General features: G+C 36.6%; 1 protein-coding gene across 4 annotated transcripts in view; it reads left to right on the top strand.

Annotated features, from left to right (window-relative positions):
* Nucleotides 1-544: 544 nt before the first annotated feature.
* Nucleotides 545-27,391, top strand: part of unc5db (unc-5 netrin receptor Db) — a 142,240-nt gene continuing 115,393 nt past the window's right edge. For all 4 annotated transcript variants that reach the window (XM_059550863.1, XM_059550866.1, XM_059550865.1 and 1 more), the window contains exon 1: nucleotides 545-840. In XM_059550863.1, the coding sequence (XP_059406846.1) occupies nucleotides 732-840 (109 nt within the window). In that variant the 5' untranslated portion in view covers nucleotides 545-731. The remainder of the gene's footprint in view (nucleotides 841-27,391) is intronic.

Raw genomic sequence — 27,391 nt, 5'->3', positions numbered from 1 at the left:
GGAATCAAGTGGAGTCTGTATTCTAGTGTATTGGTTGGTAACATGGATCCTTGATGCTTTGAATTATTTTAATTATATTTTAATTGAAGGATAATAAATTTAAAATAGCTAATTAGTTTTTATCTGAAAATGCGTTAATCAATATGAATTATTTATATAGCTATAATGAAACTTTTTTGTAACATTAAATACTAAAAGAAAATATTTAAAAATAGAGAAGAGGCAGTCTAAGGTTTTTTATTTTTTTAATTAACCTGAGGAAATCCAGCAGCTGCAAGTCTGCCAAGCATTAAACAGTTTTTTTTACTGAAGTCAACTTTTTTTTTTGGCAGTGTAGCAATATTCTCCCTATTAGATTCCAAACGCACTTCAAAAAGCTACATCCAAATTCAATCATAAGACCACGCGATATCTTCCCAGTGTAAGTGAGCTCACGAATATTCCCAACTGACTGGTGCTGATGAAGTGTGGTGAACGTGACTCCGCCCATCACGATGCGCCATTGGTTGGTTCTGCTAGTGAGCGTGCGGCACCTGCAAGTCTGAGTGCACTAGATCTAGGCTCTGAAGCAGGGCACAAGCCGGCGCGGTGTCTGAAGTTCGGCGCACAGAAATGATGTCCACTGAGCTTTCGCAAAGAAGTGAGCCCAATAAAGTGAGAGAGAAACCATTAAAGCAAAAAACAAGAAACTGTCTCAACATTATAAAACCGGACGAATTTAACCCTCTAAAATGACTGAGAGAAACAGAATAGAAATGGGAACTACTGTGAAGGGACGTCGGCGCTTTTTGGTGATCATCTTGGCTCTCGCGCTCTGTGCAACCATCGTCAGCGGTCGAGGTAAGAGCTGTACGTGGGAGAAAATATGTTTGTGATATTTACAGTATTATATGCGCACTAAATATCCTGCTAAAAATTAAGTTAACTTTTATACTGGCTAGAGAATCTTAAGAGACCTGTTTGATTTCCCGCTTTGCCAACGCGCTTTGGCACGCGATAGCGTTAAGCATTTATCCAGGCTATGCGTTTATTTAAATGACGAATACATATTACGTATATATATATATATATATATATATAGCTACTAAGTGAGTATTTGTATTTTTAATGGTGTTTTGTTTGTATATTTTCCGTTTTAACGGTGGGATGTAAACACTGAGGTGAGACTGACAGTGAAATGGAAAGTTTGTAACATTCTGTTCTGAAACGGAGCCGCACATTTTTCACACCATCCCTGTCGGGATTGTTAGGAAATCAAAAGAAAACTGAAGAAATTGATAAGTAGACAATAAGCGTTTCAATATAAAGTAAATATTCAACAGTCGACCATATATTTACGTAGACTACGTATCTTCTTCTAGCTGCAGGTAGCCTACCAAATGTCATTATTGCGGCACTTACATTCACTAAATGAAACACTGTTATTAGCCTTGTACTGACATCACTGGTGAGCGCATATATAGCCGACTCGAGTCAAACATCACTTAAGATAACGTAGTGAAATGCAGTGTTCAGCAGTATTGTCCCGCTGCCTTTTTACATTCTGTACGCTTGACTTGTGTGGATTAAAGTGAAGCTGATGGACTGTCATGCGATGTGATCCAGTTGCGTAATTACAGTGATTTAAAAGTTTTGTAGTTTATTTATAGACATAATAATAATAATAATAATAATAATAATAATAATAATAATAATAATAATTATAATTATAATAATATGTATTAGAAAATATGATTCTAATTCTTATAATATTTATTAGAAAATATGATGGGGAAGTTAAAGAAAAGTATTTGTATTGTCAATGTTGTTGAATTTTGTTTTATATTTTATTCATAAATAATATAAAACATTTATTGTTGTTGCTGTTATTACTATTGCAGGGTCCCATGTTGATTGAAAACTTAATTCTTTTTTTTAATAAAATGTCAAAGTGTCAAAAAAAATAAAAAAAAATAAAATAAAGATCAAACATTGATCTTCGTGAGTGCAGTCTTATTTTTAAAACTTAGCCTATATTTAAAATTATCCAGTTGTCACAAAAGACTGGAGATACCTTAAGCCCGTGTAAGATCTACAGAAGGTCAGTTTTTAAGCCACGACAGCTTGTTATTTTTGTCTGAGATGTCTTCACGCTTTTCAGAGATCAATGTGGATGAACATCATATCTTCACAATGAGTGCAACTCATGTGAAAGGTCAGGAACTGAGAACTCTTGCGTGCTACACTGCTCTCAGCGAGCCTACTGGGGCTTATATGAAACTTTAAAAGTGTTCTCAATGCATCCAGTCAAGTGTGCATGCCCCGTGGAACACACATGACACGCAATGGTTAGCCTTTCTTTTGTTCACTAGCAGAAGGTGGCACAAACTGCGTAGACATGAGTGAATTAAGGTCTGCTAGCACAAGTTTAAAAACAAGTTAAAATGCAACTCTGTACATAATTTTTTAATTATTAGTTGGCAGAGGTGCATTAATTCATTCTAACTATTGAAACTATTTCCAATGGTTTCTCATTATCAAACATACATATTCCTTAGCAAAAATATGAAGATCTATGATGTGAAAATGTGAAGCCTTTATCAGATAACTTTTAAGATAGATGCTTCTGCAGATTACCCTCATTAGAAATCATTCACTTTTGCCATACACTTAAAATATGTCAGCAATATGACTACTCTTTTACTGTTATTTTCTAATTTATGAAATACATTAACATGCATTATAAAATTTCAATTTAATTTAGACTAAAATAATAATTAATTTATTAAATGTCACTTAAATTCTTTAGTTCAACTGAAATCATACCAGTTTGTTTTTTGTAACCAACCTAGTTAATGTGGTTATTGCTAACATATATTGTATATAACTAAGTCGGACTACAGTTGTCACTTGATCCAAAAGACAGCAAATGTTTATTCAGTTGTTCATGTATTTGATTGTGCATTGTGTATAAGAGTGGTGTATACTTGGGAAGATGGATAAAGAAAAACTCACTGCAGCTTGATTAGAACTTTTTTTTTTTTTTGCCTTGTGCTGAAGGATTTAAATTGAATTTAAATGACTGCACTCATATACAATGCAGTTTTAGCAGCAACAATCTAATTTTAGCAGTGAAATTGTCTAGCCGCCAAACTCCACCAGTAGACCGCTCATTGAGAGAAAGCAGCCTGGAAGTCTGGAAGTGACAGAGGTTCTGTGTATTTTCGTCGCAGTTATAAAAATCTATCACCAGCTCGGATCTGCTAACAGTGTGCCAATTCAGTACTGCTCACTGCTAAAATTTACATTTAAATGAAACCAAATGACTGAGCACTCACAGATGAGCGTCAGTAAAAAAGCACCACCTTCTTGTTTTAATGCGAAAGTACGATTCTCTACCTGAAACTGTTATTAGGCCCTAATGGGATCTGTGTTGGTAAATAAGGAAATTCGATCCTTGTTTTTGTGAGAGGAAAAAAAATTTCATACAGGGCCTTCAGAGATGGAATAAGTCTGGTAAGAGAAAGTACCTAGAGAGTATAACCTTAAGCATTATTAGCTCATAGATACAAGTGTGCAAAAAATAATATGAGCTTGCTGTGACTGCTTTCTCTATGCTCTTCTTCAGAGCTGTGTATTATATTATTTATTATTTATAATATTATTATTTTTGGATGGTGAAGAGTGACTTTAACTTCATTAGTCTAAAGTAGAAGTAACGTGGGCTTATCCACCATCAGGCTTTTTTTCTGGTTTTTATCACCTCCTCTTCAGAATGATCAGTGCAGTGCCTAGCCTCTTAGTTTAACCATGTGATGTCTGTAAATGTATTTGCATTGTATAAACATAGACATATATTCAATAATGTTCAATTGTTGTCATTCAAATTACCTCTATTTTAACGATGTTTGAAGATGCAAGATACTATCTGGGCTCTTTCGCTTTTGCACATTTTACAACATTTGCAAGATCACTTCCGATAACATCTGAATATGTGAGAAATTATGTATTAGTCATAAGTGTTAGATCTTCGGAAGCATTGTAATCAGAAAAAATGACTGTTGTTATCATCATTGCATGATTTATTTGGTGCTAACTAAAATATTTACATTTAGAGAATTATTTATCTTAAAGCTGCCTTTTTTTCCCCCTAGAAGCAAAATATCTTGAGGCAGGATTCAGTATACTGTAGCTGAAAAAGATAGTGCCATATGTAAAACAACAATAAAGAGGTTGTGTGTCAGCAAATGCTAACTGTTTTTCTCTTTAGAGATGCACAATACGTTTTGACCTCAAGGTTAAATATGAATATTTACCAGCTTTTTTGCATTGAGTGGAGAATAACACAAATCTTCTTACACAATAATCTACACAAATGCTCTGTATGCCATTGCTGATGAAATCTGGACCTTGCAGTTTGCAGTCCTCAGAGATGTCCCCATTTTCCCATTTCTTTTTGTGTACAGGACCAAACTTGACAATGCATAAATTTTTCTTTCTTTCTACAATCACACCAAAATAAAAAAACAAATAAGCACACAACACTTTTTTTTATATATATCACTATGGTGTAGGCAACTGTGGTACAGAAATGTGGTGTGCAGACACACAGGTTTTGGTGTGGTAAATTAATGTTTTATTTAAATGCAAAATATAAGGTGGTTGCTAACAAGTGGCTACATAGGGCTACAGTTGTTGTTGGAAAAACATTTGCAAGTCACTTCTGCCCAAAGAGATAAAAAGAGAAAAAAGAACCACTCTGTTTTGTAACAGTGACTAACGCACAACTTAAACCACCTGCAAGGACAAGTGTTTGGTTTACAGGTGGTGAGTTGTTTATTTTAGCAAACTTGCTGAGAAAAAAACGAATTGATATTCATAGAAACAAAATCAAATACAATTGTTGGAATCCTTGAAAGTGATTTCTTTCTTGGTTTAGGTTTAGATTTAATATGTAGCCTTGTTCCCTGAATTATGTAATGTATGTTCATAAAATAGCTTCATTACATGGATTTGTATCATACCTAAATTCTTAGACCTTGTATTTCTGGTTTAGTAACCACTTCCATGTCAGTGTTGTTTACATATGGCACAGACCAAATGAGCTTTTTATAAGCTGGTTTTATGATAGAGTCCCTATTGCCCGGGTAGTTGTTAGGTTTATAGGATTTATCTGTGTCTGCTCTGCAAAAATATCACTCTCTATCCTCCAGTAAATTGTTTTATTCACACACATTAAAGTGAACCATGAGATATTCAAAGTGTTCTTCCTCCCATTTCCAGATTATTTTACTGCTATATGCAGTATAGTACAGTTTACAGGCCTTCCCAAGGCATTAGAAATGCAATTTTGTAATTCGAAAGTGCAGCTTAAAGAAGCCATTTTGTCTCTGATGGAAATCTTAAACCATTTTTTCTGTAATCTAGAAATAGAAATGCAGTGGCTAAGTTTTAGACTTTTTGGATAATAGGTTGCGTGTAGTATCATTATTTCACTATTACGTAGGAGTGAATAACAGGAGATCAAAAGAAGCAATAAGTGTGGGGGAAGAAACCAAACTTTGATCATCTCTGGTGGCATTTATTGATTTTTTTCTTCTTTCCGCTTGACTAACATCTAGATTATGCACACACATTTTCTCCGATCTGCTTTGAGTGGTATAGAATCACTGTTTTTTTTTTTTTGGAGTGCCTCAAGCCATTTTTGCTCTCTCTTTTCTGTGCTTTCCAAGTTTCGATCATAAGTGCCCTTTTCTTTTGTTCCAGTGTCTAAGTTTTTCTGTGCCTGACCTACAGTGGGCTCCACCCGCCTCTCACTGACACTACATTCTTCTTATCTATCCCAGGAGAATGCTAGGCAGCTTTTTTGTTGATTTAACCTGCACCCACACCAAGAGTCATGTTAATTCTGGTGCTTTTGATGCTGCATTTAGGAGTCATAGAACTAGAAGAGGACAAAGGAGTTCAGGAATATTCTATCATCATTTCACGATGCCTTTGATCCAGGAGAATGAAGTAGATCATAAACATTATACTACAATACAAATGATGCTGAACCTTTTTCCAACATGGAATTATTTCTACTCTTACTTCTTCTACAGGGTTTTCATGTACAGTATTAGGCTATCAGCTTTTTCTTCCATTTTAGAAATGTTGATTATTCAAAAAATACCAGCCAGTTCACTAAACGTTTCTCTGTTCAAGCCAGAAGCATAATGTGTTCATTTAGAGGTTAATCTTCCTTTTGAATCATAAGATCATAACTTACTATTGAATTATTAAACACTTTTGATTACATCAAACTTAAATATAGCCAATTTTTCTATACTAAACCAAAGGTGACCAGTATTAATGACTCTCAAGTTAAATTTGGAATAGATATTTTATTCAGCATAGATATGTGTAGTCCAAAATAGTCATATTAGTATTCATGAGGTCAAAGGGATATGTACATCAGCAAGGGTGAGTTATAACAGTGTAAGAAATGTCAGAAACCATTTAGGGACAGTGGTGTTGTAGACAACTCGAGCTCTTACCTTGAAACATACACTCACATCCATATATATAGAAAAAGGGTCAGAGCACTGGGTCAGCTGATGGGCCAGAAGAGAGTTAGCTTACGCAGCAATGGGACAACAGGAGAAAGCTGGATCAAATGGAAAACCTCTGGGTAATAACACTCTCACCTTGAAGTGCTTTACAATATCACATTACACATTAGGTCAGTGCCAGAAATGACCTTTTATATTAAAGGGCAATATTTTATAACTAAATTTTTAGTGTTTTTTAATTCTTCCTTTTTTTCCTGACCATATAAATATATAGTGTTATCAGACATTAAAATCATATCACAAATTATTATTATTAATTTTTTTTTTTTTTTGTGGCTGCAAACTTGGCTTGACGGGAATAATTTTTATTATCAAATTGGCATCCAAGGTTAAATTTTGATGATGTAGAACATATTCAACTGTTCAGTAGGATTGTGACGTAAAGAAATTTTCTCACCATTTAATCGACATGTGACAACAATAAAACCGGTATCACCGTGATGGTGGGGGGTTTCCCTCTTTTCCTCGCTTTTCTTCACTTTTAAATAGCTTGTAAATGCGACGTGTGCATTTTAATAAGAAATGTAGAATGTTTATTAGCAAAACGAATAAGAAAGCCTGGAGGTACAGCATACACTTTGATATCAAATAAAATAAATGAATTACACAAAGTTTTAATAAAGTAAAAATCAGCAAACAATGTGGAACCAATTAAATAAGAAACAAATGTTTTAAAAAAACTTCACCTTAGATAAAAGGCAAAAGTCAACAGGCCTTTCAAAATACAAAATATTGCCAAACAGGCGCTATTGCATTTCGTTTTGAAACTAAATCATCTGCCATCGTCTTGTCTGTCTCACCTCACTCTTCTTTTCAGTCAGCTCGACTCACTCTCCTCACCGGATAAGTGAAATCTGATCTGTGATCCATCATTTTGCAAAGTCTATTGAGCAGCCGCGTTCAGTTTTTAATTGTAGTGTCTGTTCTTTTATTGAACTAAATGATTTTTATTACTATAAAAAATCTAAACGACAGTGAGAGTCAGTGCCGTGGTGGGCATGTGATGTAACCGGTGTTGAGGCTTAACAACGGTATCACCATCAGCACCGTCTATCATGGGAAACCTAGTGTCAGGTGAAAATTTTTGTATTTCTCATTAATTTCTGAACCTGCTGTAGGTACAGCATTTCTGTTGCTTAACATTTACCTTTAAATCAAAGCTATAGATTTAAAGGGGTCATATATATTTCAATTTTTCCTTTCCCTTTGGAGTGTAACAAGCTCTTGGTGCATAAAGAAGATCTGTAATGTTGCAAAGACTAAAGTCTCAAATCGAAAGAGATATTCTTTATAAAAGTTAAGACTCGTCAACACCCACTTAAAACAGCTCATTCTAACACGCCCCCCACATCTCTACGTCACTATATGGGAAGATTTGCATTAGGGATGTCACTTTTTATTCTATATTTGAATATGCATTCGAACATGACGTGAAATATCCGTAATCGAACTATAAATAAAATATCTGGTTTTTAAAATGCCATGTGTAGCGCATTTTTTACAGTCTATGATTAAACCGTTTTTTATTCTTTGCCATCTTATCCAGTAGAGGGCACTCTAGACGTATTGTAGCGTAGGCCCATGACCAAATCAAGTGAATAATAGCTAGTACCCAGGCACGTCTGTGCGCTCCGAACGTGTGTTCTCCACCACAGGGAACATTGTAAATAAAAAGAGAGCCGCACTTAATCCAGATCAAGTTGATAGACTGGTGTTTCTTGCAAACAATATTAAGAAATGAATTAGGCTAGGCTATATGCCTTACTCCTGCTGCTGTTTAAGTTGTCACGTTATTGTTTGTGCCTGTTCTGAATCGTTTTTTTTGTTTGTTCTTTTTTCTTTAGCCTAATGTTGTGGGATATGCATAGTGGCACTTCATCGAATATATTCGAAATACATTGCATGATATTCGATATCTGTTCGAATTAGATTTTTCTCAAAAGTGACAGCCCTAATTTGCATAACACCGCCCAGATGTTCACGCAAAGAAAGAAGGCGTACCTTTTATTCTTGTTGTAGTATTGTTGTTGCCACTGTCGCCATGTCGTATAGATGCTGTGTGTTTCACAGTGAAAAAGAAAGTGAACTACTTTGTTTGGCCTTTGAAAAGAGGACGATATCCGCTTCGTCATGCCTGGAGCTGATCTGTGCTGGTCGTTGAGGAAATACATCAACTTTGCACTGTGGATCGCTGGATTGGCTTTCACCATGGATGAAGCAGCGTCCAGCCAAGGGTCGTTACATGTGGTTGCCACAAGCTTTGTAAAAAATCTATGCGTTTCAGAATGCGGGGCATAAAGGAGAAAAGTTATGTACAGTATGTGGAAAATAATGTGTTTTTTGAACCTTAAACCACATTAATACATTTCATTACACCAAATACACCTAATAATATTCTTTTTAGCAGCATCATATGACCCCTTTAAAGTAGTTTCACTTGAGTGGTGAAGCTTTAATGAAATTGCATTTCTTTCTCAGATTATGTTTTCTGTGCTTAAAGTAATGCTAGCCTTGCAACATTTTATGCATTTAAGCAGTTGTTCATTATGGCAGTTCACCATATGTGCACATCTAGAAGCATGTTTTTTGCTCTGCACACATGACTGAGGTTTACTGCATGGCATGCACACCTTGTCTTTCATTGTGTTCTTTATCTTCATAGGTGCAGCAGATTTGTAGTGATTTAATGTCTCATGCAGTGGAAGGACGCATAGATAAAAGCCATCTATCCCATTTGAATGATCCCCTCCATTCCCATTTCCATATGACATGTATAAAGCTTGTCCTTGTTGTGAATAAACTAGTATCCAGAGGGCAAATATCAAATTAGGAAATACTATTAAAATCACACCTGAGCTCCTTGAATGTAAAGACTGACTCTAGGTCAGAGAAGAATTTTAAAACTGTCCTTCCATTGTTGTTAGAATGTCTTATGGTCAGGATTTGGAGACTGTTCGATTGAATATAGAGCTGGCAAAAATGGCAGTGTTAATGGCTGTGACATTTTGTCAGTGAAACACGAGCCACTACATCAACAGAATGGGTACATCAGCATACATGTCTAATGGTGTAATTTGTTTGTGTAAATATATCAATGAGTGGGCAGGCGACTATGAATTTTGAATAAACTGTAATTAATGGAAACACATTGATTGTGCATCCAGGGTTCAAATAATTAATGAGGTACTTTTAAATATTTATGCAGCCTAAATGAAGTGCTTCACTGAAAGCAATCAGACTGAAAAGTAAACTGCAACCCATCTACTAAATATTAAACAAAACATCAATCTGTAAGCTTGCTTTTCATCAGTGAGGGATGCGGGACAATATCAGAGCCGAATCAAAGTAATTATGTTCATCGCTAGAAAGAACAGCAGTGCTTTGTCATTAGATTATTATTATGTGTCTGAGGTCAAAGGTCATAATGATTTCAATGTCTGAGGCTACATATTCATGACATAAAATAGGTTTGGTGTTACTGTCACTTGTAATTGCAGGACAAAAGGTATGATTTTCAACACATTTTCCTAAAAGTTTTATTAAATATGAAATATTTGGACCCTTCACATCTTGTATCTGCAGTACTTTGGTTTTGACTGAAAGCCTATAATTCAGTGCCATTGCTAGGCTGCTAAATGCATTGGCATTGCATGCCTGTAATTTAGCAGATGTCACTTCAAAAATACATCACTCTGTCATGTGGTACAGTACAGGGTCTGTCAATTTAACAGTGATTATAACATCTAGGCCTATTTTGAGATCTCTGTAAAGTAGCGCATTATCATTTGAAAAAATGGTTGGGAAAATCACTGGCTTTTCATTTTTAAGTAATTGAAAATACTTTATTTTTTAGTTAAGTTGAAGCAGTAACAATGTTTAAGCCTTTTTTTGGTAAATGGATAATTATGCCAAAATTTCCTTGCATCATTTTGCAGTCTGCTGTTTTTTTTTTTTTAAGTGTGAGTCGTCTTAACATTTACATCAAATTCTTAGTGTTGAGTAGCTGAAACCTCTTTAGTGGGCTGCCAGATAGCATAGGATCACCAGTCATTGTGGCACTTGAGGCAGCTCAATCCATTTGTGCACATGGGTTTGAATCCCCACATGAGTTTGGTGGTTATGGTTATGGCTCTGATTTCATTCGGATCAGTAGAGGGAAAGGCACAGAATCCCGGGAAATTAGCTAGGGTTCATTTGGTCTGTGATTAATTTCCAGCAGTATTATTACTGACTCTTTAGACATAGTAGGGTGTAGATACTGTAATACTTACTACAAACCACTCTCGTGGGTGTTTTGTAGTGTGTTTTTGCTCTTATAGATGATTTTTATTTAATTAATTTTCTTAAATTTCTAACATGCAGGCTGACATCTAAAGATATTTGGATTGAAAGGTAGAAAAAATGGCATAATCTGGATTTTGTCTCTATAGAAAATTATAGATCTATAGATACAGAAAAATATACAAAAAGTTTTTTAACTAGCAAAACAAATAAAAAAATACTAAACTACCCGCAAAATGGTCTTGACACCATCACAAATCCAAACACAAGCAAGTGCCCGAAAGCCATACCCAAGTAAAAGTACAGATATCTAACCAGAAAATTACTTTGGTAGAAGTCGAAGTCACCGTTTAGAATATTACTTTTTAAAAAAAATTATATTTATTAACTTTTTTAACAACATATATTACACACACACACCAGGAACAAAAATATAACATATAGATATAGACATATTCAGTACCATCTCCCTGAGCCACCTTTTTATGCTGGGTGGTTCTAGATTTTCCATTGTAATGCAATGAGGCGTTTAGCTTGTAAGATACACATAGAAATAAAGATACATTCCTTTGACTTAAGCTTACGATACAGATGCATTAGAAAAATCCTTGGTCCAAAAGGAAGACTCACATTTATTATTTTACCAATCATATTATGTACTTCTTTCCAGAATTTCGATATTTCTTCACATTCCCATATACAATGGAAATAGGTGCCTTTACAAACATTACACTTGGGACATGTATCTCGTATATTTTCATTAAATTTGTTTGATAATACTGGAGTTATGTATACTCGCATAAGCCAATTATATTGTAACAACTTTAATCTTTAATCTGTTTGTACTTGAGCATCTTGACAAATCTCACTCCATTCATCTGGTGTGATCACCTCGTTAAGATCCTTACTCCATGCTCCTAAACGAGAGCTAGAAGACTCCGGGGAGCCCTCTACCAGTGAAATTCGACCTTTATCATAACAATCTTTGGTGACTACTCTTTCCAAAACTGATAATGGTGGTATATTTCCAGTACTTTTTTGAAATGATTAAATTAAACTTCTTATCTGTAAGTACCTAAAAAAAATGACTTTTAGGTATATCAAATGTATTACTCAATTCTTGAAATGACATAACATTGTCTTCCTTATATAAATCTTTTATACTTTTAATACCTTTTTCTGCCCATGTCTTAAAACCTACATCTACTTTTCCGGGACTAAACTTAGGATTTCCCCATTTTGGACAGTAGCGAGATATCTCACTTGTATAGGAGATATTCAAATATCTCTGCGTCTCATGCCATACTCTTACCATATTTAAAACCATTGGATTCGTAACATTACCCTTCATTTTCTGTAAAATTTTACGATCTAAATCATGTAAATATGATTCAAAGGGTATTTTATTCTTAGAATATTACTTAAGTAAAAGTCTTAAAGTATGTGATATTTATTTTACTTAAGCACGAAAAGTATTTTTTTGCACTTATTGCTTTACTGAACTTGTAAATGATACTGTTTGTGTGATACAGATTAAGTTAACTAGGCCTACATTAAAGGTACAGGTTGTAGGACCTGCCACTAGAGGGCTCACTACCAAAACAATAACAATCGCATGGTTTGATGACGCTAAGAAGGAGCATGGAATGATGGTATTTGTTGTCTTATAACACAATAATTTGGCATACATAGCAAACACGAGTTCAACGATTTGCGCGAGTAGATTACATACAAAGTCAATGCAAAGACGCAATCAGACTATGGATCAGACGCATCTTCGCGTGGGTCTAGAGACGCGATGCCCCTTGTTTGGCTTGAATGCCCAATAATACTAATCTTGTTGACCGTTATAATAGCATATGTTTTCTGTAAAGATACGAATCAAAACAACTCACCTGTTGTGAGTTAAACACAAGCGAGATCGGCATCATTTTCTAGTTGAGGTTTTCACGAAGCTCTCTCCATCTAGAAAATGCAACACCGATATTGATCGGACTTCATCGCTCTTTTTCTTCTCTTGTCCCAAACATTCTTGGGTCGTTTGGTTGGCCCGTATGCTTACGTTTACGGGAGCTGTCCTTGTCGACAGAACAGCGGTAGATGGTAAACAGTAATTATGTTCCATAAATAAGTAACACATTCTACCATAAAGCGTGCAAGAAGAAGTAAATAAGGAACAGCTCGAAGCAAGCTAGTGGTTTGCTAGACGCTAGACACTACTTCCGCATTTGTCCACGACACTGTTGTCATGTGGTTTCTACGTCAGTAACAAAGGGCAACTAACGTCATTGACAGGCGACTGCACTGCCCCGTGTCACTGTTTAGAATGGAAATTTTCTCATGATTTACAATTAGTTGAAACATTAGAGATATTGTTAGTAATCAGCTGGACAAAATATATAACACTAACCCAGTGTTTTTTGGATATTTTACTGCAAATATCTTACAAATTGTACCTTTAAGTTATATAAATATAAAAAGCATTCAGAAGCATTTTTGCCGTCTACAATTTAGAATCCCTGGAATTTTGAGTTTTTTGTTTATTTATATATTTTTTATTAATTTTCTAGAAGAAAGTGTACTCAAAATACAATGATGTTTTAATAGACTATTAAATCAATGTGTGTACACTCTGTGTGTGATTTGGTGATATAGCCTACTTGATAACGTCAGATTACACAATCACTAAGACAACACTTACCATATTATCGCAGATGATGCTGTATCCAACCCCAGACTGGGAAATGAAATCATCCATGGTTGTGCACAGCGCTCACTTGTTTGCACATGAGCAAAAAGTGTTTTAAGGAATCTAACTTGCAAATACCAGACCACTGATTCGTCAAACCTGCTTTCCTGCAGTCTGTGTTCTTCTGACTATTTTGTAGTAAGTAACGAATATACTTAGGGGAAATGTATTGGAGTAAAAGTATACATTTTAATTAGGAAATGTAGTGGAGTAAAAGTAAAAGTTGCTTAAAATATAAAAGCTCAAGTACAGTTCAGAAACTCTCAAAAAATACTTAAGTACTGTAACGAAGTATTTTTACTACGTTACATTACACCACTGAACACAAGTAAAATGATTTGCTAAAAATCTTCTTTAGTCAGTACTGGGTTGTGATTGAGTTAAAGACATGTTTAAAGAACAGACTAAATTTAAGTTTTTTTTATTGCTTGCATTACATGATTTTTCAAAAAAAAAAAAATCAGATATCTAAAAATATCTGCATTTTTGGCAAGACCGTTTTAGTTGAAAAATCCATGATAATGCTATGGGTTGTCTGGCACTTTGGCATATCTTGATAAATGACATTTTCTATTTGCTTCAGCAGCCCTGGTATTAGACTTTGATAAATGTTACTTTCCTTGGTTTGTCTTCAGTCAAAGGCCTTTCTTAAAGGCCACCTTTGTCATCAACATTTCCTTTTGATGAGCTGAAACTTGCCACAGTTATAGGGATTTAAATAAATACAGAAACATAAATGTCAGGGCAGGATTCACATGCACTGCTAGAATTAACTTATTTTGCTGATCTAAGACTGGCTTCAAGTCCTAAACTTCTCATTAGACATGGTTTATTTTTAGATAACCTTAAAAGGACAATCAACAATGATACTGGCACATCCCATATCTTTAGGAAAGGTAGCTGTGACTTGATGTGTCTTTGGTCTAAAGGCAGCAACACTGAGCTGTAATTACCTGCTGAAATCGGAGAGGGTTGAAGCCCAAAGCAAATCTGCAACAAAATAAGATTTTGATCTTGGACTGAGAGTCAGACTGGTTGAGAAGTAATAAGAAGGCATGATATCACTGGGGAGAACAAAGTGCAGTGATTACATTTATCTCTATTGGTGTGCTACAGGGCTGGTGAAGGAGAACAATCCCTGAGCTCTCTATGTAGCAAGGCTACAGGCATAACTTGCTCTGTTTTTATTCAAAGCTTATCGGAAAACAGTACTCTTTGCAACAGTCCCAACAATTTGGGCCAGATTCATCTCTATTTTAGAACATGTTGGGATTGCAAATATGCTAGATAGACATCTTTGGATCACTGATTTTTTCTTCTTCATTGTCTCAGTCAATTAATGCCTTGTTTTGATGCCATGTAAAATTAAAACATGTTGAACTTTTGTCTTCCCATGTTATGGACCTTTTTGTTTTGCTGTGCAGTTTTGAATTTAAGCACGCATCTTGTGTTTAATGGCTTCTAAGTGTTCTAACTCAAAATGAAACCATCAACCTATTCGTCATGAGTTTCTGGACAGGACACCTCTCTCTGTAATCCTCACTGATGTTTCAAACACAGTATGAGTCTTCAGTTTTACAAGGGAAGAATACTATCAGCATTATTTGAGCTTGAGAAATGTAGTGAAAGTTCATAAGTTTCCAGAGTATATTGGTATCTTAAAGGAACATTTACCCAAATGACACTTCAACCTATGAAACTTCAAAAACTAAAAAAAAATATATTGTAAAGATAATCCATATGAATCGACTGGTTTATTAATATAGGCTAATCCATATTATTTGACTGGTCTTTTGAAGAGACACGAATGCTTTATATGATTAACAGATTTAATTAAAAACTTAAATTCATTATTCATTGCTCGCTTGATGACATTTTTAGACAAACTATCTGTTTCAGTATTTCTAATATGTATGCTTGTAATTATGTGCTAAACTATGAATGGTTATATGCAGGTTATAATTTCAGTCCACTAATTTGCTTTTGACAAGCAGTGTTCTGTAAGTTTCAATATTTAGTCCAACAGCTCTATTTTTCACAGCAAAGTAGCATTCTCATTTCTTTTAGCCCATTTTTAAGAATTTTCATTAGACAGTTCACACTTTGAAAGAGAGGACTAATTGGGCAAGACCATGATCTAAATTCAGTGCTAGTCTTTTCTTTTGTATGTTTCTAATTTGTGCAATTTAGTTAAAACTTTTCCTCTCAGCTTTTATTATAATGGACTTAGGTTTGAGTTTTTCATTCTAATTTTGCATCTCTTCAGCACTTTTTCATGGAGATGTGGCTTTAGGAGGCAGCATGACAGGCAAACAAGTTGGAAACTCCTCCATTATCAGTGGCCAATTTTTCTGGCACCACATCCCACGAGATATTGTTGACTTGATGTTTATTAATCGTACGTGTATAATTTCTAATAAAAGGCCTTCAGCACAGTGCCGCCTTTGCACTCCTGAACACTGTCTGCACTGGCAAGTCACATTAGCATGCCAGTCCACTTGAGTGAATGAGAGGTATTGCTAATGCACCTTGTAAGCCTTTAGACCAAAATCCACTTGTGGGATTGGAAATTGGTCTGAATGCTTTTTAGATCATTTAGAGGGAGCGAGATGAGCGTGGTGTTATTACATTAATGATAAAATGGTGCAGTGGTCCCTCTTAGTATGGCATTTACATGCCTTCACGGCTGCCTTTTGGAGCTTTATTTTTTCAAAAACATGTTTTTTCACAAGTTTTCTACAGTAAGCTGGTTAACTCTGCATTTTGAGGAGATGTGTGAGAGTGCTAAAGCTAATTTAGTTTTGTTTTCACAGACTTTTGGTGATCTGGCGGCCAAGAGGAAAGTAAAGTTTTAATTAAAAACTTTTTCTTTCTGGAATGTATTCATGAACTTAAGTATTCACACCAAGCATAAGCATGATAACAAGTCATAATTTATTTTGTGATTGTACGTGTTAGAATAAAAAGATGGGCAATATAGATGAAATATGATTGTTGACTGTTGAATATAACCATAATGATTTTAATACTTATGTTGCTTTGATTGACCAATTTAATTTTGTTATACCAGTAATTTATTTTTCTACATGTTTATTTTAAGATGTTAGCTTTCTTCTTGGCATTTTCCTCTATACAATACTTTCAGCATTTTCAGAAAAGGGCCCATTTAAAGGAGGATTGTTAAATTACATATAGATGCTTGTGAGCTTTTTGAGTCTGATCACATTAATGCTGCGTCTCAATCAGTGTTTTGTCAAGAAACATGCTGGAATCTTACTCAACTCTTAACTCTGGAGCTCTGAATTACTGCAGTTTGAGCCTCAAATTGTACTTTCTGTTCACGTTAGACTCCTATGCTTATCTGCAATAATGATCTGCATATAAGAGCAGGATGGTCTACCTGAATTTATGTTTTCAATAAGTGATTTAGATATGGGAAATTTGATTACCCATGCATGACAATGCTTTCTTGAGTCTTATCTGCACAGTGTGTTTACATTGCATTTAAAAATAGCACAAACACTACGAGATCAGATTAGGGTATGTTTGCTTAGGGATACACAATTAATTGAAATAAATCCAAAATCATGATAAAGCTTGATGTGATTACCAAACTGCAAAGGCTGTGATTTAATTAAAGAATAAATGTGCTGTGTTTCAGAGAGAAGTGCAGCATTGTGTTCAGTAAATGTAGCTTTATTTAACTTTATATTTTAATCTTAGTTTGGGTTGCTTTAATGTGCATTTGGGAGCACAAGATGCACCAACTATTAGGGCATTGTGATTTGGGGAAAATGTCTAATTTAAATTTTTTTTGACAGATATTGTGATTGCGATTTGATTTGCAATTTAAAATTTGTATAGTCAAGCTTCAGCTCAATATTATCAATAATGTGCAGTATGAGTATGTGTATCATTACCCTGCTGAAAAAACAAACAAACAATAAAAAACTATCACAGAAAGTCTTATAGTTTCCATTAAACCATAAAAAAATCCCTTTTGTTTTGTGGGCATTATTCCAATAGGAATTACTGTTGTTCTATTTGTTGATATATTCCATATTACATCCCACCAATAGAATCCATCAAATAGACACCATTATAGTTTACATTAAAACCATAACAATTTCCATGATAACCCTAATATCCTAACATTTTCTGTTGTGTTTTGGGAGGGGTTCTATTGTTGGTATAACTAGGGTTGGGTATCAATTGTTGCCATATCGATACTTTTAGAACAATGCTATGGATAAAAACTAGGGATAACATTAAAGAACATTTAAAATATTTAAAATAAATCCATAGCATTCACACGCTCCTTGGATGCTCTCATTTCCCAAGCTTCCCTTATTCTAAAGGCTAATAAATGTTTTTAACGATCTGGGTTATTATTTAATACAAAACCACACATAATGTTTCTACTGTATCTCTGTCAATCTCTCTGATATTTAGTTAAAATGAGTGCTGTCTGTCACTGTCTTTAAACAGTTCTGTGAATGAGTGTATGGTCATTATTTATAAAGTAGCAACAATGTTATTTGAAGGTACAGTACTGTGCAAAAGTCTTAGGCATGTTAGTACTTTCACCCCAAAGAATGGTGTTCATTCGGCAATCACCTCTTATGGCTGAAATAGCTCAGTTGGGAGCGTGTTAGACTGAAGATCTGAAGGTCCCTGGTTTGATCCTGGGTTTCGGCAGATGAGTTTGACTCCTAACCCTAAGGTTGTGGGTTTGAGTCTTGGACCGGCAATACCACACTGAACCCCCAAGTGCTGCCTGGATGCTGTAGCATAAATGGCTGCCCACTGCTCTGTGTGTGTGTACACTTTGGATGGGTTAAATGCAGAGCACGAATTCTGAGTATGGGTCGCCATTCTTGGCTGTATGTCATGTCACTTTCACTCACTTTAACCCCTGGTCAAAAGACGCCAGACAAAGAGTTGTATGATGGCTCAAAATCAGCTGAAAATTTCAGAGTTTATGTCTGGCTTTAAAAATACATGCAAATGATCAGTTAAAAACTATTTCAGCCCTACAAGCAAATGAAAATCAAGGAAGGGATTTTATCTCACTTTTATAAGATAGCCCATCAGGCAGGGTGGTGATGCATTTTGGTAGCCAAACTGGAAAATATAAGGCCCCGGGATGTCGGGCTACCAATTTTGCGAGCCCTAGAAGGACGGTATGTATTGTTACTGTGGGAGTGACATCTCCCAGAGAGTGACATCTCTTTTTAGAGATTTTGCTATATTTTTTATTTCGCAATATAGCAAATTTGCATATGCAAATATATCCGCATAGTACTGTACTACTTAAAAGTTATATACACCTAAGACTGATAAAGTACCATGCATGAATGAGAAAATAAAGAGTGGAATGAACTTCTCAGGACAAGATTTTTCCCTCAATATATGACAGTGATTATTTTTCTAAACATCACTGAAAATGCTGGATTTATCTACAGAGCTACAGAGAGAGATTAAGGGCTGAAGCCTGTACAGAAATTGAATTTAACCCTAAGGGTGCAAATATCATTTTTTTATAATTTATTTCACATTTCTTTTAACTTTTTTTTCATATTGTTAAGCATACTGCATAAGTGACATTCACAGTGTCTTTATTAAGCACCTGTGGTATGGACCCAACTGCCTTTAGTGGCTGCTAGTAAGAATGCAGTACAAAGCAGCTTTGATGCTGAAAGATGAAATCATCAAAAGCTACTTTAAATTGGCATCTTAGACTTTGCTAAACTAGAACTATCATAAATGACAATCTTAAAAAACAAATAAAATATATATATATTATTTCTCGTCACCGCCTTTTAGGTAATTGCCAGCCATAAGCAATAACCTAAAAAATGACTGATGTACTGCTTCTTATGATGTACATGAAAATGGAGCCAGGGAAGCTTAAGAGTTGGCTGTGTGTAGAAATCCTTCCTCTGTATTTTTTTTTATTGCAGATCGTTTAGTGCCAGAATGATCATGCTAATCAATGGCAACAGCTGTTTCACCTCCCCCTGGAATCATGCTCATTGACACATCATAATCCAAACCTTTACTCTTTGTAATGCATTATACACTGTATGTGTGCAATGCTGCCGCAGTATATGCCCATATCACCGCTGTTGGTTCCATCGCATCCCCCTAATCATTATAGTTTTGCTGTTGCTGGCTCAAAAACAGATGGTAGAACCCCAAAGCCTGCAAGTGCCAGCGAGACTACAGTATTTCTGAATTTGAATTACTTTAGCTTATTAGGGGACTGTGTTTGAAGCAATGTAAATGAGATTTCCTTTTTGCCTTTTCCCTGATGTAGTTAAGCACTGCCTATGCTCCTATTATTGAATACTAATTCCACCCATCTTATCTGGAAAAAAGTGCTCAATTGTCCTAAAGGGATTACAGCATGGTGATTTTGTAGCAGCATCATATTAATTTGTTTTTATTTCACGTCATGCTTAAAATGCTTAGAGCTTCGGTAAGCATTTTTTTTCTTCTCTAATTGCTGCTTGCATAAGACTGCTAGCCTGGTTTGACTGATTAGTTTGTGGTCTCACAGTTTTCTCTTGGTTATATAAGCCATCTGTTCCGTCAAGCTTACCTAAAGGGCATTTCCAATTGTATTTCTTATTCGAACACTGCACGTCAAGGTTTACAATACGAGAAAAGTGTTTTGTGTGGTTGTGAATCAAATAAGAACATAGGAAGTTAGTTGAAAGCAAAACAAAGTAACGCAAGTCCAAATTTTACTTTTTTATTTCATTCATGTTTATTTTCAGATTTTTATTTTATTTTCCTCTATTTTGTGTTTTTTGATTAAGCTGAAGTGGATGATGCCTTGACACTCTGACAATGAGAGTGAAGCTGTTAGTGTCAGTAGAGGCCTTTAGTGGAGTGGCTTTGAGGCAGTAGAGATGCTATTTGTCTCAGGATGCGAGAGGAGGGCTGCCGTGCCATAACACAAGGTTAGACATTGTGCTGAGTGATGGAGGACACAACTGACGAAGGCGGCCATAAAACCTGCCTCTTCTATTTAGTGGGCCTCAATGCATGGGGTCATTCAGAGTTTTACACTGACTGTCCAGCTGCAGCATAGCTGAAGTCAAGCCAAATGTTTGACTTTAACATCCTTTAAACTTTTTGAACTCAAGCACCTATGTACATTCTCTTTATTTTTTTGTGTCGTTGCCAGCTACGTATTATACATTTAAAGGGGAAGTCTTATGCTGTTTCATGCATTCAGAGTTGTTTACACTGTTAAAGAGTTGGATTCTCATGCTTAGCATGGCCAAAGCTCCAAAAAACCATTTGGATGTATTTTTGTTGCTCTTTTGTCAGACTCTGTTCCATGTGTGGATGGATGGCTCAGAGCTCTCTTTCTCGCCCGAGAGTGCCCCCACGTGCTTGCAAGAACCAAATAAGACCATAGTAGTGGACAGTTTTCCACTTCCTCACATGGAAGAAATGTTTGCAGAGCTGAGGGGATCAACTGTCTTTTCAATGCTAGATCTTCAAAGCTCCTATCACCAAGTCCTACTGCATGAGGATAGCCGCAGCCTCACTTCATTCATCATGCATGAAGGCTTATTTCGCTATAAGAGAGTACCTTATGGACTGGCGTCAGGGCCGAGCTGTTTTCAAAGACTGATGTTGACCATTACATTCAATGTTACTTGGACGATGTCATTGTCTCAGGAAAGACTGTTGAGGAACATGACAAGAACTTGAATGCAGCACTTCAGCATCTAGAAACAGCTGGACATAAATTGAACTTTGACAAATGCCACATCAGACAGACGGAGCTGTCGTTCTTATGTCACACAATCTCGGACTTCAGCCGAATGCTTGACATGTCCATGCAGTTTCACAAGCTCCACCTCCAACTGATACTGCCAGCTTACGCTCTTTCCTTGGGCTCACATTGTGGTATTCAAAATTCATACCCGATTATTGGCAGTGTTTGAGCCCCTTAGAGCATTGACTGCGGATCTGCTTCATTCACCTGGATGCCTGAGGCACAGAAATTTTTTAGCGGGTGAAAGACCTTATAATTAATAGCCCTGCAATGACACTTTTCTACAGAGATACTATCGTTACAACTGATGATTCTAATTATGGTCTGGGCGCCGTTCTCACTCAAATGCACCCAGACGGGTCTGAAAAGACTGTTGCTTTAGCATCACGCACCCTCACACAGGCTGAACGCAAGTACTCCAGAATTGAGAAGGAAGCATTATGCTGTGTTCACACCAAACGCGAATAGAGCGTCGAATTCGCATCTACTGCGTCTAGTTTGCCGCTTGAAAATTTTGAATGCATTTGCGCATCTAGAGCGAAATAGACGCGAGTAGAAAGCAAAAGTTTGAAGCGAAATTGACGAGCGTCTGAGGCGAAATCCTTGTGGGAGGGGCAAGGGCTAGCCGGTTGTCTGTTTGCAAGATGGCTGATGTTGATCATGCATTCGGGGCTTTTCCACTTTTTCCTGGACACGTCTTCTGAATAAACACATTATCTTGTTAGCGAAAAGTAGCTGTAGGCTATATTTGGGGGAAACTAGTTGTAAAAAAACAGCGGGAAGGCCGCGGGTCGATAAAAGTGTACGTGACTCAAAAGTTAAATGTGTATTTACAACACACTCTTCCAAGCGAGGTCCTTTTTATTCCTGAAATATGAACTTGTGTGTGATACTTGTGTCATAAAGCTCTGGTTGACTGCTCACTGACAACATCAGTCGTTCCTCCATGTTGAATGAGTGACTCCTGAGCAGGCTCCTGATTGGTTAACGTGGCACGAATTGAGGCCAAAGTTCAAATTTTTCAACTCGGGCGGCAGACGCGAATTTACGTCAAACACATAATTACACAAATGCACCCTTCACGGCAGATGCTCAATTCGTGTCATTTGCACGAACTAGATGCGCGAATGAGACGAATTCGCTTCTACCGCACAACGCTAAATGCCTCATTCGCAACGCGAGACCTCCAGATGCACGTAAGCACGTCTTTACATTGACTTAACATTGAAATCATTTGTGCCAGACGCTCTATTCGCGTTTGGTGTGAACACAGCATAAGGCTGTGTGTGGGCCACAGAGAAATGGAGACCTTATCTGTGGGGGCAACGTTTTACATTAAGTACAGATCACAGCCTACTCACAGCACTGCTTACTTCGAAGGGACAAGGGTGAGCAGGACTCCGGATTGCTCAGTGGTCATCTAGGTTGATGGCTTTTGACTACGATATCCAGTACAATACAACAGTACGACATCCAGAGCTGCAGGGGCTACCTGCCCAATATACAATGAAGTACGTAACTTATTGATGACCAAATGGCCAAAATACCCTAAGAGCCTAGGACCTGATCTGTTACCATACTACACAATTCAACATGAACTTTCTCTTCAAGATGATTACGTGGTAAGAGGCAAACACAGACTTTTAGTACCAGAATCTTTGCGTGGGTAGTTCATTGCATTGGCTCACGATACTCATCAAGGCATTGTTAGAACCAAGCAAAGACTCAGAGAGCTGTATTGGTGGCCAGGTATGGATGCCCAGGTTGAGACAGCCATCAAATCATGCATTACGTGTCAAACTCATGACAAGTCAGCAGTCGTTCGCACTCCGCCACTCTGGCCTGTACCCCTCCCAGATGGAGCATGGGAGAAACTCGCTATAGACAAAAAAAACAACATTTGGTCACTGTACGGACATAAGTGGATACTAGGTACAATTGTTAAAAGAGAGCGAGATGTGGTGTTACCACTTGTTCTGTGGGTGGCACTACTAGATCTGAAATGCATATGAGTGTACCAAGAGAGTGAAGAAGAGTTAGTCTGAGTAAAGCATGTTGATAAGCTATCTCTGTATTGTTTGCGTCCTTACAAAGATATAACTCTGTCTGAACTTTCTTCCCCCATCGATTCAAAACAGGAGGATTTTATTTAACCCCCAGAGCTGCGTGAGGCACGTTTAATGGATGGATGTGCTTTATTTTACTACTTTTGGACTGTTGGAAAAAAAAAAACTCTGGCCTATTCCCATTCTAAAGCTTGAAAGAGTCAGAGTAATTTTTTATATACCTCAAATTTAATTTACATTTTTGGGTGAACTACAACTTTAATAATAATTACAAATACAAACCCGATGCCAAAAAAGTTGGGACACTGTACAAATTGTGAATAAAAACAGAATACAATGATGTGGAAGTTTCAAATTTCAATATTTTATTCAGCATACAACATAGATGACATATCAAATGTTTAAACTGAGAAAATGTACCATTTTAAGGTAAAAATAAGTTGATTTTAAATTTCTTGTCATCAACACATCTCAAAAAAGTTGGGACAATGCCAAGTTTACCACTGTGTGGCATCCCCTATTCTTTTTATAAAAGTCTGCAAACGTCTGGGGACTGAGAAGACAAGTTGCTCAAGTTCAGGAATAGGAATGTTGTCCCATTCTTGTCTAATACAGGCTTCTAGTTGCTCAACTGTCTTAGGTCTTCTTTGTCGCATCTTCCTCTTTACCAAATGTTTTCTATGGATGAAAGATCTGGACTGCAGTCTGGCCATTTCAGTACCCGGATCCTTCTTCTATGCAGCCATGATGTTGTAATTGATGCAGTATGTGGTCTGGCATTGTCATGTTGGAAAAGGCAAGGTCTTCCCTGAAAGAGACGACGTCTGGATGGGAGCATATGTTGTTCTAGAACTTGGATATACCTTTCAGCATTGATGGTGCCTTTCCAGATGTGTAAGTTGCCCATGCCACACTCACTCATGCAACCCCATACCATCAGAGATGCAGGCTTCTGAACGGAGCACTGATAACAACTTGAGTTGTCCTTGTCCTCTTTAGTCCGGATGACATGGTGTCCCAGTTTTTAAAAAAGAACTTAAATTTTTGATTCGTCTGACCACAGAACAGTTTTCCACTTTGCCACAGTCCATTTTAAATGAGCCTTGGCCCAGCAAAAACGCCTGCGCTTCTGGATCATGTTTAGATATGGCTTCTTTTTTGACCTATAGAGTTTTAGCCGGCAATGGCAAATGGCACGGTGGATTGTGTTCACCGACAATGTTTTCTGGAAGTATTCCGGAGCCCATGTTGTGATTTCCATTACAGTGGCATTACTGTATGTGATGCAGTGCCGTGTAAGGGCCCGAAGATCACGGGCATCCTGTATGGTTTTCCGGCCTTGACCCTTAAGCACAGAGATTGTTCCAGATTCTCTGAATCTTTGCATGATATCATGTACTGTAGATGATGATAACTTCAAACTATTTGCAATTTTTCTTTGAGAAACTCCTTTCTGATATTGCTCCACTATTTTTCGCAGCAGCATTGGGGGAATTGGTGATTCTCTGCCCATCTTGACTTCTGAGAGACACTGCCACTCTGAAAGGCTCTTTTTATACCCAATCATGTTGCCAATTGACCTAATAAGTTGCAAACTGGTCCTCCAGCTGTTTCTTATATGTACATTTAACTTTTCCGGCCTCTTATTGCTACCTGTCCCAACTTTTTTGGAATGTGTAGCTCTCATGAAATCCAAAATGAGACAATATTTGGCATGACATTTCAAAACGTCTCACTTTCAACATTTGATATGTTATCTGTATTCTGTTGTGAATAAAATATGTTTATGAGATTTGTAAATTATTCCATTCTTTTTTACTCACAATAGAAATTGTAAAATGTTAAGCTTCAGATACAGATATGATGTAACTAAGCTCTATAAATAGTGAGTGTTTTTAGAGATGTTTTTTTTCTCTCAAGGTATACATGTTAGTGTGTCCACTTATGTTATCATTGAGCTCTCTATTTTACTCTCTATTAGTAGTAGTGGGATTTCCCCCCCCCCCCCCCCTGACTGAGTCTCTCGCCAATTTTACCTGATTTTCCCTAAGAGGTTGAGTTTTTGAGGAGCTCCATTTACTATTGTGTGCAACTTTTCAGTGGTGGCCTGAGGAACTGTCAGGTCTCTTATCAGCCAAAAGAAGAGCTGAATCCCATTACAGTCGTCAGTCAGGCAGACACAAAATCCATTACGTGATCAGAGAGATCAATTGCAAAAGGTTACATTTTTGATGTCTGCATTTAAAGTAGCTGAGGGTATGATGGATGTTTTTCAGCTCCTCAGGTTTCAACGAAGCTGCCTGAAATTCCCTCTCAGGTATACCCGCCTCGGTATAGGAATTGTGCAGCTGTAATGTGACAGAAAACACAGAATGCCTCAGGGTGAGGAGGAAGTCTGGTTAAGAGTAGACAATTCATATGATCCGTAAAAACCTACTGAACTAAAACAGTTACAGTTGAAAGCACTGAGAAAGGGTTTTAATCAGCCCTCCTACCTCATCTGGCCCGGCTTCTGTCTCATTGAAGGATTGCTCATTATTTCCTATCAGTGTTCAAATAGCAGGCTATCTTAACACCCAGAGACTGCCTTTTAATAAATAAGCTACTTTTCATTTCCACAGATATAATTAGAAGTTGTTTACATTGAACTAGAGAGAGCGGTACATGCATACAGGTCTGTTTTGCTCGGAAATCCCGTTTTCTCTGGGTGACAAAGCATGTGATCCAAGGCCAGCTTGGCTTGACTTTAAGATTCTGAGTGTAAACACAGAAGTATGGTCTCCAAGTTATTGACAGTTAAAACTTGACAGTGTTGGTGGTGAGGAAAGCAGTTCAATAATCCATGGTAAATCCCCAAAAGTTACTGAGGTGAAGATTCAATTTTCACATTTCTAATTAACTCCCGTAAAGGATTAGTGACTAGTTGTTGGCAGTTATCACACATAAATAGCAGTGGACTATGTAATTGGGCCATTTAATATTCTAGAAAAGGTACTAATTGTGGCTTTTCAACTTTGCCTACTTTTGCTACACACATCTTTGAAAACATTCTATATACATTTTATCATTTAGAAACATTTTTTTAAAATGAGTAAATACTATTCTATTTAAAAAATGAATGCTGTTTTTCTGAACTTTGTAGTCATAAAACGACATAAAAAAAAAAAAGAAAGATAAGCTTCCACAAAAATGAAGCAGCACATTTGTTCTCAACTTTGGTAATATGCAGCGAATCAGCATATTAGAATGATTTCTGAAGGATCCTGTGACACTGGAGGCATGAGACACCAGAAATGCATCACAGAAATAAATTGTATTTGAACATATAGTAAAATAGAAAACACCATATTACACAGTTTTTACCATATATTTGATAAAACAATTGCAGCATAAGAGCATTTTTCAAAACGCTGAAGCAGAATCAGCAGACTCCAAACTTTTGAACAGTGGTGTAAGTGGAAATAAAATGTACATACAAAAATCAAAATGATAAACAAGGTTTAAAAAAAATGAGCATTTTATCTCTGATATGGCATTATTCAAAGTAGCATAATATTTCATTTATGATGGGACTGATATTGAGTCCATTGTGGATAGATTAAGGCCCAATACCAATTCTATTTTATACCCCTTCCCCTTCCCCTACCCCTCCGCCTACCCCTTCCCCTCGTCCCTTGAAACAGAGTCTCAAGGGGTAGGGGAGAAAATATTCCCCTAAGGATTGGGTCACCACTACTATGCTGTCACACGTCATCAATCGTCGTCTAGCTCTTACAATACACACATATACTGGTGTGCATTAGAGCCTTTAATTATCGTTCTGTATTAATGAGCTGCTTACTGACACACACACATATTGGAAATCGCGCAGCTCACACATCCAGGAGAAAATAAACTTGTCTACGCT

This window comes from Carassius carassius, chromosome 5 (genome assembly GCF_963082965.1).
Source record: "Carassius carassius chromosome 5, fCarCar2.1, whole genome shotgun sequence".
Classification (NCBI taxonomy): domain Eukaryota; kingdom Metazoa; phylum Chordata; class Actinopteri; order Cypriniformes; family Cyprinidae; genus Carassius; species Carassius carassius.
This window is presented reverse-complemented; position numbering and strand designations above follow the sequence as displayed.